The sequence below is a fragment of the Microplitis mediator genome, chromosome 6, assembly GCF_029852145.1.
Source record: "Microplitis mediator isolate UGA2020A chromosome 6, iyMicMedi2.1, whole genome shotgun sequence".
NCBI classification, from domain to species: domain Eukaryota; kingdom Metazoa; phylum Arthropoda; class Insecta; order Hymenoptera; family Braconidae; genus Microplitis; species Microplitis mediator.
This window is the reverse complement of record NC_079974.1, coordinates 1,333,138-1,345,528: the sequence shown is the minus strand read 5'-3', so window position 1 is coordinate 1,345,528 and position 12,391 is coordinate 1,333,138. Positions and strand designations below refer to the sequence as shown.

General features: G+C 30.8%; 3 protein-coding genes across 3 annotated transcripts; 1 reads left to right on the top strand and 2 right to left on the bottom strand.

Moving 5' to 3' along the window:
- Nucleotides 1-4,462: 4,462 nt before the first annotated feature.
- Nucleotides 4,463-6,931, bottom strand: LOC130669964 (uncharacterized). The gene has a single exon (XM_057473137.1). It carries the CDS (start codon nucleotides 6,929-6,931, stop codon nucleotides 4,463-4,465), a length of 2,469 nt encoding a protein of 822 aa, XP_057329120.1.
- Nucleotides 6,932-10,527: 3,596 nt separating this feature from the next.
- On the bottom strand, nucleotides 10,528-11,354 carry LOC130670156 (uncharacterized). Its single transcript, XM_057473381.1, has 2 exons — nucleotides 11,062-11,354; nucleotides 10,528-10,938 (listed from the first exon to the last, which is right to left on the bottom strand). Exons 1-2 carry the CDS (start codon nucleotides 11,194-11,196, stop codon nucleotides 10,618-10,620), a joined length of 456 nt encoding a protein of 151 aa, XP_057329364.1. The 5' UTR covers nucleotides 11,197-11,354; the 3' UTR covers nucleotides 10,528-10,617.
- Nucleotides 11,355-11,795: 441 nt separating this feature from the next.
- LOC130669961 (uncharacterized) lies at nucleotides 11,796-12,113 on the top strand. Its single transcript, XM_057473132.1, has one exon. It carries the CDS (start codon nucleotides 11,796-11,798, stop codon nucleotides 12,111-12,113), a length of 318 nt encoding a protein of 105 aa, XP_057329115.1.
- Nucleotides 12,114-12,391: the final 278 nt, after the last annotated feature.

Here is a 12,391-nt window from a genome sequence, read left to right as displayed (position 1 = left end):
TGGTCCTGATTTTGGTAAATCATTTCTCATGAAAACACCTCGAAAGTGTGGAATTTGCAAATCTTTAGCATACTTCAGCAAATCAAAGTTAGTGAGTGCTCGATGTGGTAGCATTATTCGTTTTTTGGGTAAGGACTCAGATATAAACCCATACCTTTTTTGTATGGTGTCAGATATAAACCTTTACCAAGTGCTATTGCTTCCATTGTTTCGTTGTGACGCTTACTTTCATCAAATTTTCGTTTAGCTGAGTTAGCTTCACGTATAACCCGAGCTATACTTGCAGCACCACCAGCCAGAGCACCAGTAGCACTTAAGCCAGCAAATAATGGTATCAAAAATGGTAGTATACCACCAACTTTTGTTGGTAATGGTAAAACACGAGGTAATTTAATATTTTTTTTACCGCCAGCTTGTTTTACTGCCTCACGAGCACTTTTCAATGCTGATTTAACTGGCTCTAAGCCAGTCATAGATTTTTTAGCGAATTTGACTATATTTTCTATGGAAACACGGAGCTTTTTATTTTTTTTTTTTACCCTCCCAACCGCTATGGATGTCTTTTTTTTCTCACTCTTTTTAGTTGTTTTGTTTGGACTTCGTTTTTTTTTCTTTGACACTGACTCTTTCAGACCCATACCCAAACTCCTTTTTATTCTCATAGTTTTATTAACACCCCAAGCAACTGTTTTTTCACCAATACTCGCGTCTTCTGCGTGAACACGTTTCAAGGCCTTTTCTGCAAGTTCTCTATCAGCCTCGTGACGTGCAACGATATTATTAGGATTTTGTGTGTATGCAATATCGTGTTCTTTGCACGCTTTATCTAGAGGATTGATACCCGGATCACCACGAGCTAATCTTTTTGTTAACTTTGTACCTGGACCACAATATTGATAACCCGGCACATGTAATTCAATCGGTAGTTTATTAATGATACTATTAACAAAACCTCTACCAATTTTCATCGTCTTATTTATACATCTACACTCAATCATTGATGCATCACGACTGAATTTAAATTCTATAAAACGGTAATACTTATAGGTAATCGAATGAGTTGTCATTTGAATATCGTTGAATGAACATCACGACATCTTGAAAAATAAAAATGAAATATCAGAAACAATCAGCTAAATTACCAGTTATTAATTTCGATCAAATCGTTCAAGGAGATAGAAAATCTCCAAAACGGCATGGTACACTACTACCAAATACCGTTCGTGCAGTGCTCTGTGGACCATCAAATTGTGGAAAAACCAATGCGCTTCTTGCATTAATTACTCATCCTAACGGCTTGAGATTTGAAAATATATATCTATATTCTAAATCTCTAAACCAGCCGAAATATAAATTTTTAGAATCACTTCTACAACCGATAGAAGGTCTAGGTTATTTTCCATTTAATGATCATGAAGAAGTTGTAAAACCGGATGGCGCACAGCCAAATTCACTAATGATATTTGATGATGTAGCATGTGAGAAACAAGATCATATAAGAGCATATTTTTGTATGGGTAGGCATAACGATGTTGACAGTTTTTATCTTTGTCAAACTTATACACGTATTCCAAAACATCTGATACGTGATAATGTCAATTTTCTCGTACTTTTTCGTCAAGATGAAATGAATTTAAAACATATCTATAATGATCATGTGAATACTGACATGTCATATAATACTTTTAAAGAATTGTGCTCAGCATGTTGGAATAATGACTCTAGCAATAGATATGGTTTTGTTGTTATTGATAAAGATAGTGATTTGAATAATGGACGATACAGAAAAGGTTTTGATAATTTTATTCGTATAAATTAATTGTCAATCGATGAATTTTATGCAGTTACGTAAAGTACTTGATCGTGACAACATGGATTTAAAAAATATTTCCCAACAGCAGGAAATGTTACACCAAATATCTATAGCTAGTGACGCCATCCGTGAAAAACATAAAAAATTAAAGTTAGGTAAAGATACAAGTGAACAAACAATGCGTGAAATGTTTAAACCTATAGTTACACCTCTGAAAACGCTTGTAGAAAATGCTAAAATAATAAAAACTGAAAATTTTTCTCAGATAAAAAACGAAAATTTGCCACAGATAAAAAATTTTTCTCACACAAATTCATCCGATGAAGCAAGTGATGCAAGTTTTTATAACACTATCGATTCTCAAACTGAAAAGACTCAAGATATAACTGATGATCAAAGTAGTGAAAGTTTTAATCAAACAATTTTACAGAGAAATGTTAATGCTACAAGTACCCCCAATAAATCAACTAATACTCTCTCAAGCTATCTTAATATGTTACATAAACATCATAAGGATCTAGATGTAAGATATGGTATTCGTAAAAGAAATAATCGAACATTTATTGGTGATTCAGAAATTGTGTTTAAAGATAACACTACTTTCATTATTAATGATAAAAATTATACTCTAACTCCAGGATTACTTGAATTGTTGTTTAAAAAACAGCCTAAAAAAACTCTCATTACTCAAGATGATGAAAATCAATATGTTGAGATCGTTATGACCACCAACACACATCGAAAGCATTATAATCCAGAAAGAAGTATTTACACTGAAAAAACACAAAAATTCAACGATTACATAGCTAAATACTTCAATTTAAATAAAAATGGTTCAGGATTACCGACCCTCATGACAGCTTCAAGAAAACGTAAAAATATTGACTATGTTTACTGGGACAATTGTAATGAACTCGTTGATCGTCTTCGATTACTAATAGCATCTCAAGCTGCTGGTAACCCAAGTCATTCTAATGAAATAATTTCCATTATCGAAGAGTTGCGTGAAGCTAAAGTTATTTATTAATCATGAGTACTGCTGAGATTTCATCACTTGTCTGTAAACTGTTGATGAGGATAGAACAAAATGGGTATTGATATATTTGGACGAGTCTCAACATCATCTAATGATAATGTTAAAGGTGGTAGTGTTGGCCCTGCAGGAGTAGGATTTAAATTTACTAGTGACGGTCAATATGATATGGATCATAAAAGACTCTGTAATCTTGGTGAGCCTACTGATGGATTTGATGCAATATCTTTAAAAACTATGCAACTTGCTATCAATAATCAACTAGTTCCTGTAAATAAAAAAATTGATCATAATAATTCTTGTATCATTGTCATGGAATCAAAAATACAAGAGTATGAAACAAAACAAGATATTAAACAAACATCAACATCAGAACTCATTTCCACTTTGGAATCCAAAGTGAGTGGATTAGAGAAAATAATTGATCTTCAGCAAAAAAAGATTGATGACCTAACAACACGTACGGTGAATCTTTTAAAATCAGTGGTGCGTGATGGTCGAATGATTGTCGACATAGAACTTAAACTGAACAAACTTTTCGAAAATCAAAATGGATAGTGAAAAAGCAGTGATAGCTCAAGAGCTTCATAAACAAGCTCGTAAAAATTATCCACGTCGTCATGTTGATATACGAGGCTTAGACGAAACATGGCAAGCTGATCTTGTCGACATGATCTCTTACTCTACGAATAATAACGGATATACATATTTACTTACAATCATTGATAATTTTTCAAAATATAGTTGGGTGGTGCCTATCAAGAGTAAAAATGCTAAAGATACTACAGCTGCTATGGAATCAATTTTAAAACAAGGACGCATACCTAAAAATTTACATGTAGATCAGGGAAAAGAGTTTTATAATAAAGAATTCAAAAATCTTATGAAGCGTTACAATATTAACATGTATTCAACATTTAGCAACTTGAAGGCATCGATCTGTGAACGCTTTAATCGTACGTTAAAAAATAAAATGTGGCAAAAATTTTCATTTCGCGGAAATTACAAATGGATCGATATACTGGATGATCTAGTTAACACTTATAATAATACCAAGCATCGAACTATTAAAATGAAACCGACTGATGTTACCACAACCAATGAAAAACTAGTTTTACAAAAAATTTATAAACCTCTTCAAATCAAGCAAGCAGTGAAAAAGAAAAAGTTTAAAATTGGAGATAAGGTACGAATAAGCAAATATAAACATGTATTTGAGAAAGGATATACACCAAACTGGACGACTGAAATTTTCACAATCAAATCAATACAAAATACTTATCCTGTGACATATAAACTTGCTGATTACCTTGATCAACCTATTGAAGGAGGCTTCTATGAACAGGAGCTCAGCAAAGTAAAATATCCTGATGTATACCTTATTGAAAAAATTGTTAAAAAGCGTGGAAATCAAGTTTATGTGAAATGGCTTGGGTTTGACAGCTCACATAACAGTTGGATCAGCGAATCAGAATTATAAAAAAATTGTACATTTTTTCTGAAATAAAATACATTATATTTGAAAAAAAAAAAAAAAAAATAAAATAAGTTATTTAGTTTTTTTTAAATTTTATTTTCATTTACAAATAAAAAATTATAATTTTTATATTTATACATTAATTTTTCAGTTTTTTATATCCCCATGGTAATGTATCTGGAGAATTCTCTTGCAACTTTCTTTTATCATCATTCCAACTCAGAGCTAATTTAGTTTGTTTAATCGTCTTAACCTCATGTTTATTACTTCTAATCAGGAATTGGGGTTTAATTACATTGGTGTGCTTTTCAAGACAGTTTTTAAAATCATTAAACGTGATAGTTCTTAAAGTTGATCCTTTGACTCCTTTTGCTCTTTTTTTAGCTTTCATATTTTTATGAGTTCTGAATGCATACAGCTTAGCTCTAAGTCCTACAAACTCACTCATAATTTCACCATTATTCTCGTCTTTCATGAGACCAACAACTTTTTTATTTACTAATGGAATATCATAAATATTGTTTGGAGGATAATCGGAGGTGTCAAACATTTTAATATCACGTTTAATGATTTCATATATATTCGGAACCTTAAAATAGTAAATTAAACTATCAGTATCAGTATACATAAGTTTTGATTCATCATTAGTAAATTTTTTTTTAATGTAATTATAGTGAAAATCGTAAATATAAGTTTTTGATAAATCAAGTATAGTAAATCCAACATAAATTGGTTTATTAAAATTAGCTCTAACTCTTTTTAACTCAATTAATAATAATTCTTTATCAAAAATGGTAAAACTATGGAAATTTGGTTTCGATATTAAAGATTTCGCACCGTATCTACCATGCCATTTTGTCACTAACTTAACATCTTTATATTTTCTCACATTTTCCATTGTTTTACCAAATACTGCATTGTTCATGAGCTTGTAAAAGTTCTTTTCAAATTCATTTCTAGCATTTTTTCGACATTCTGTATTTTTATCAATATACGATTTTAACCATGCCGATTGTTTAAATTTTAGAACCCTATGAACTTTCACAAGCTTCATACCTAGAGTAAGATATTGTTGCAGATTCTTATAATGTACAACATAATTTTTCTTAGAATAAAGCGTTGTTGCCAATTTTGCTTGTTTACAGTTTGGAGGTACAAAATGTTCAGGGCACAATGGTAGGTCTTTATGGAGCTCATGTAAATTGATCGGATAGTCTAAATCTACTTCTAATATATATCCTTCAGAACCATTAGCATTGAATAAAGTATTTATGTTATCATGAGTAATATTTTCCTTCCATTTAAATGAGCTCTGAGGTAATGACATACTCATTGCACCCCCATACAAATTGTTTACATCAAAGTACATTAAATATGATTCACCTTTATTTTGATCGAAATCATCACCCATAAAACGATTGTTTGCTTGCGCATATCGATTTGTACATTGAGATACTCCACCTCTAATGCCTTTTTCAATAAAGAGTATCATTTCCGGATCAGTCAATAACTCTAATTCAATATTTGTCATTTTTAACATTGCATCTAAACTAAGTCCTGGTGATGTAAAATAGTGTAACGGGTCTAGCTCATAAGTCTTCTGACAACTATGACGAAAATTTTCAAAAATGTCCGCTAACAATAAGACATCTGTCTTCAAATACAAATCTGAATATTCGCCTAATGTTTTAATATTAAACTTATTCCAAACTTCTTGAGCATGATTGTAATCCTCATCGGATACATCATTATCATTTAGCTTAGAGTAAAATAATTGTCTTTCTGGTAACTGTTTATCATCTAATTTATCAACACTATCTATGTATTCATAGGGAAACACACCTTTACGTATCATTAATTTGAATTTATCAGGATCAGTATAGTATTTACGAGTTATTTGTTTGTCATCGTCAGTTAGATATGAAGCTAATTTTTCTATGCTTGATGCCATAAATCTAAAAGAATCTATGAAACGTAATTCGACTCTAGTTTTTTCAATTGACTTTGTAAATGAGATATAGCGTTCTTTATTTAAAGGTAAAAGTTTCGTAGATCCTTTAATATCTAAAGCTATAGCTTTGATTATAAAATGTGAGTCATACCCTGATAAATTATGAAAAACTACAGGTATTGTATGTGGTCGCTTAAAGTTTAAATTACAAGAGTTATGAGCTGGACCCCGGTATTTCCCTGTAAAATGACAGTGATCATGACATTTTTTTTCATTTGCTAATATTACTTTCGAGCAAATATGACAAATATTCATAGAATTGTGATATCTAATTTCTTCAGAATTTAGTGGTTTCATTGCTATTCCACCCCACAGAAAACTGTTTACTTTATGTGCAAGATTTTCAAGTTTCCTTGTAAACCACTCAATACAATCAGGTGACCGATTTATTTCAAATTTACATAGAGTTTCATCATAACTACAATGCGTGTACATGGCAATACTGTGAGGGATATGTGTTTGAGAACCATTATCATTATTAGCTGACTCAGGTAACAGAGTGCACTCCAAATCAGCGTAAACAGCAAACGGTACGATATCTTTGTATTTATAATTTTTAAATTTTAGTATTTTTTCCTCTTCCGTAGGCAGTTCCATTCTAATTTTATTAAATTTTATACAATCTAGCTTATGTTTATCAAATGAGTTTTGATACTTAAAATGACATAAACACCTATCACAAAACCACAATTTATTCTTACTTTTTGTAATTTGACTTTTAATCAATCGTGATAGATTTTTAATAAGTGCAAAATGGAAAATTGGCTCAAAACTTTCTACATCATCATTTAAAGATTCACTAGCTTCAACCATTAATAAATGAATTACTGGTTTGTTTGAATCGAAATTATTAGTTAAATATAATGGTATTACTATATTTTTAATTACCGATTTTCCATTTTTAATCACTGTTTGAGGATCTATACCATAAACATTTATAGCTAAATTATTCAAACTTTCAAACTTCGCTATATCTTTTAATACTATCGGAAATTTTATACCTGCGTATTTTAGCTCTGAGTCGGAAAACTGAGGGTATGATTGAGTTCTCTCAGGATGACTTGTGCGTGCGGGATATAGCGCTGCTGTGACAGCCCACAAAAAGCAATAAGCATCGAAGTTTTCAATGTTCAGGACAGCTTTTTTTTCTTGAATGTCTTGAGGAAGACGCACATAAGTTGATATGCCTCGTACTTTCGCCATGCCAACTTCTAAAGGTGCATATCTAGAGATGTTTACAACCAAATTCATAACTTCAATTAGACTCCATCCTGAGTCTTTCTGATTGAAGTCATCAATTTTTCTTAACAACACTTCATACACATTGTCCGTAAACCAACTATGAAGGTCTGTCGTTGATAAAATTTCACTACTCTGCGTCTTAAAAGATTTTATTTCTTCAATCTTATCACCACCACCTTTCACATTCTCGAATAAACACGAAAGATTTAAACTAACTTTAATATTACCCTCTTGAAGAATAATATTTTTAATTTTATCGAATAATGTATTTTTTGAATCCATCAAAAATGTTCGCACATCTGTATGGCCTTGGTTTAATATACATCCGGTTTTAATACGGTTATTAAATGCATTTTCCAAGTCCTGCCACTGCACTAAACTTTTTGCAGCTAAATTTCCACCAACTACAACTGAACCTAACTGAGCCAATTTGTCGATGTATGCATATGACACACCAATATTATGCTGTAAACTTTGCCGTTCACTAACAGTACTATTTACGTCTGATAGTAAATTATTAAAAAGAATAATATTGTCCTTCAACATATTTTGACAGCGTAATATATCATGTTCACTAACTGTTGCATCCGGCTTTGTAAATTCATTATATGCTTGAATTATTGTTTTAGTTAAGTTTGAAAATAATGCAGATGCCATTTTTTCTTTTTTATTTGCTGTTGAAAATCACTTAATATTTTAAAGATGAAAAAATCGAATTATTCCTGTGGCGGAGAAAAACGAACTGATACTATTCTATTCTGTATGGTTTCTTTTATCCTCAATCAATTTTAACATGTCTACAGTACTACATATCTTCAGAAAAAAAGGGACGTTTTGTTTTGATTATCTGTAGGAGGATGTGAGAAATTGAAAATATTATAATATTCTTAATTTTATAAGAAAATGTTAGTAAGTTATCTACGGATATCCTATGTAAATAGATGATTATGATAAGAATAGTCAACGACTCCTCAAGATTAAGCTAAGAGTTTTTAAAATATTGAGATGTTGTTTTCAAATTTGGGAAGATGAGTTGTCACTATTATACTTAATCTAGTTTCCTGTATTTAAATCAATTGAGTATCTAAAGATAAGAATGTGTGTTTGTTTCGGTAATCTGCAGCAGGATGTGAGAAATCGAAAATATTTAAATGTTCTTAATTTTAGAATAAAACATTAGTAAGTTATCCACAGATATCTTATGTAAATAGATAATTATGATAAGAACAGTCAATGGCTACTCAAGATTAAGCTAAGAGTTTTTAAAATGTTGAGATGTTGTTTTCAAATATTGTAAAATGAACTGTAACTATTATACTCTATATGGGTTCCTGTAATTAAATCAATTTAGTATCTCAAGATAAGAATGTGTTTGTTTCGGTAATCTGTAGCAGGATGTGAGAAATTGAAAATATTAAAATGTTCTTAATTTTAGAAGAAAATATTAGTAAACTATTCTTAGAAAAAGATATGGAGAAACTTTATGCATATCTCTGAGCTGGACTGAGTGTATGTAAAAACTTAATTTTTACCTGGTAACACCTTAATCTTCAATAATAATATTGAGTTTTCAAGTCATACCATAAACACCAGGTAGTTTGAGGGTATATGTTGGAGAGGGTAGTGATAATAGTATATAAACTGCTGTTTCCATTATTTCACAATTCATTTTAAAGTGAAAATAAGATTGGTAAGTTTCGTAAATCATATACAAAATAATTATTAATAATATCATTGAAAATTAACTCTATAATTTTATTTTTTCAGGAATAAAAACTTCAGTCACTCGACGCTTGTGAAACGATTTTTTAATAATGGAATCAGTTAAAAAGGTTTGAATATTAATGAATCTTTTTAATTTTTTACCAAAATGGTTGAATATATTGTTTAATTTTTTTTTCTTTTTGTTACAGATATTTGAAAGTGCCTGTTACTTCCCGCAACTGTGGGTTGATATGTTCGGGCTTATCAACATGTGGAGGATTGTGATGAGTGAGGTTTGGATGCGGATATCAAACGATGAGTATATTGTTGATGGCATATTTAACATTAATAATGGAGCCCCATGCATATTAACAGACATGGGGTTCAATGTCTGGGGATTCATAATGCCTGAAGATGTCAACCAGGATATTTGTGAATCTGATAAATATTTTTTCATGGATGATGCCTCAATGAGTCGTATGAATGCTACATTAACTCAAGAAGGTATATTTTCATCAACATCAGACGATAAAAGAGATTCCGAGCAACAAATATCTGAGCTAAGTACTCCAGATGTTTATAAGTTTTTTATGGGGACCTCCCCACCATTATCTCCGATAGCATCATCAGCAGCATCATCCGTTCTTTGGTGCTCTGGAGAATCATCATCAACATCGCCAGATCTTACAATTCCACCATCAGGATTGCTAACTGAGTGTAATTATGATCTTGAATCATCATCCTCATCAGATTTTGTTTGGACCTCTCAAAATCCCTCCTCAACATCACCAGATCTCATAATACCTCCATCAGGATGGGTAACTGAGGTGACACCTGATGATCAAGAAGTTGATGAGATTTTCCATTTACAATCAACAGAAGAATCTGACAATAGCTTTTTGGATTATATGCATGGTCGTGCTTTAGGACGACAACATACACCATCACCAACACAGTACTCAGCATCATCACGATCTACCACCTCATGCACACCTCCACCACAGCTATTACAACAATATCAGCAGAGAGAACGAGAACAACAACAACAACAACAACGACAGCAGCAACGACAACACGCGAACTACCAGGAACAACAACAACAACAACAACAACAATATTGTTATAATACATACAATTTTAATGTTAATGTTCACTTAAATATTTATATGAATGATGTGAATGTATATGAAATGAATATGCAATGATGATATAATATTTTAAAATAAAAAAAATTCTTCTTACTCTCAATAACTTCTATTATTTACATTTTATCGAATACAAATCTTATAGTGTATAATTATTATTATGTGATTATTATTTTATATACATTTATTTTTCTATTCAGCTTGATGGTGACGAAACTCAAATGGATTGTACTGTCCACCAAAACTAATAATGAACAGCTCATTGTTGGATGCAACAGTGGTTAATTCCTCTAATTGTTTAGGATCTGATGTTAGCATTTTCACCGTTCGATTGGGTAGAAAGACAGAAAATTCCTCATTGATTGTAGCTAGAATCTTCGGTCCAAACTTGGTTGTAACTTGTTTCAGGGTTGTGATTTGATGTTCGATGTTGATCTCCAACTCGTTGAATTTTTTAACTGGTAAAAATCCTTTCAATTGGTTGACATCATTTATTTTCGTAAAGTCCATTTTCTAGAAATTAAAAAAATTAGCAAATTAGTATCAATAATCATAGTAAATAAAGTTTTGGAAATTAACAAAAAAATAAAAAATATACGAAAAAAATTATAATAATTAAAAATTTTCTAGACTTACCTTATATTTTTTAAAATTATTTCTCGAGTGAAGACAAGTCAACTCAGCTTTAATGTGAAACTGCGTTAAAGTATGATAAGATGAGCCCTTTTTATATTTTTCACTCCCACTTAAACGTATCACCCCACCCAACATAAGTAACGGATTTTTTCTTATATTTCATTGGTTGAAATAGAGAAAAATTCGAGAACATTCGATAAAATAATAATAATAATTTAGGTGGGGTTTTGAGTGGGGGATTCTGGGAAAAAAATTATTTATCTGTTTATTGTATCAAAGATTCAAAATATCTAAATTACTGTTTAAATCTTACCCCCTCCCACCGCCCCATCCACTATAGTTTTAAAAGGGTTAAATTGAAAGGGTTAAATAATTGAGAAACTATTTGAAAGTTTTAAAAAAAAATTTAAAACTTCCTAAAAAATATTTAAAACTTTAAAAAAAAAAAATTTTTTAATTTTTAAAAATATTTAAAAAATTTTTAAAAATATTTAAAACTTTTTAAAACTTTTTAAAAATATTTAAAACTCTTAAAAAACTTGTTAAAACCATTTAAAACTGTTCAAAGCGCAACAGCCTCTGAAAATCTGCAGAAATCTGTTTTATCGGGGGGGTGAAGCCCCCCAGTTTAACTACTTTTATTAAATGATTTTCTGCAATATTTTGAGCGAACTTGGATTGGTGAACGTCGACGTAATGGTAATGGAAGAAAAAATCCATTATTTCCAATTATTATGTGGAACTGTTATCAAGCTGTAATAGATAACGAACTGCGTTCAAACAATAGCGTTGAAGGTTGGCACCATTCGTTTAATTGTAAAGTACGTGTTGCTCATGAAATTTTTAGTACATTTGTTCGTGTGATAATAGATGAGCAAGAAATTACAGAAACAAATGTTTCGCAAATTGATGCTGGAGCTGATGTTGTCGCCAAGAGACGTAAAATATATATTGCTAAAGAAGAACGCATAAAAGTTATTGTTGAGCGTTACGATGTCAATAATAAAATGAAATATTTAAAAAGTATTGCCTCTGTAATACAAATGAAGTAATTATATGTCATTCAAGAATTTAATAATTTATATTTCGTTGTTCAATATTTCTTGTTATCTCAGGGCTAAAAGAATTAATAAAATTATATATTAATATTTGACAATTATCCCCTTCGTCATCACTTTTCTTCCTTGACCATCGTCTTTCTCCTTATTAAAGGGATATTTGTCAATGATAAATGTTATGCATGACAATTTACAATGTTTAAGATATTTTTGATATGATGAATTTCTGTGTTTCGGATTAATTGTCGTGAGGATCACATGTCTTTAGACCA

Bases quoted from the DNA above. Each gene is read 5' to 3' on its own strand.
- LOC130669964 (XM_057473137.1), bottom strand. From the start codon at position 6,931: ATGGAACTGCCTACGGAAGAGGAAAAAATACTAAAATTTAAAAATTAT.
- LOC130670156 (XM_057473381.1), bottom strand. From the start codon at position 11,196: ATGTTGGGTGGGGTGATACGTTTAAGTGGGAGTGAAAAATATAAAAAG. The intron at 10,939-11,061 runs GTAAGTCTAGAA...TTTAATTTCTAG, and splicing joins ATAATTTTAAAAAATATAAG to AAAATGGACTTTACGAAAAT.
- LOC130669961 (XM_057473132.1), top strand. From the start codon at position 11,796: ATGTGGAACTGTTATCAAGCTGTAATAGATAACGAACTGCGTTCAAAC.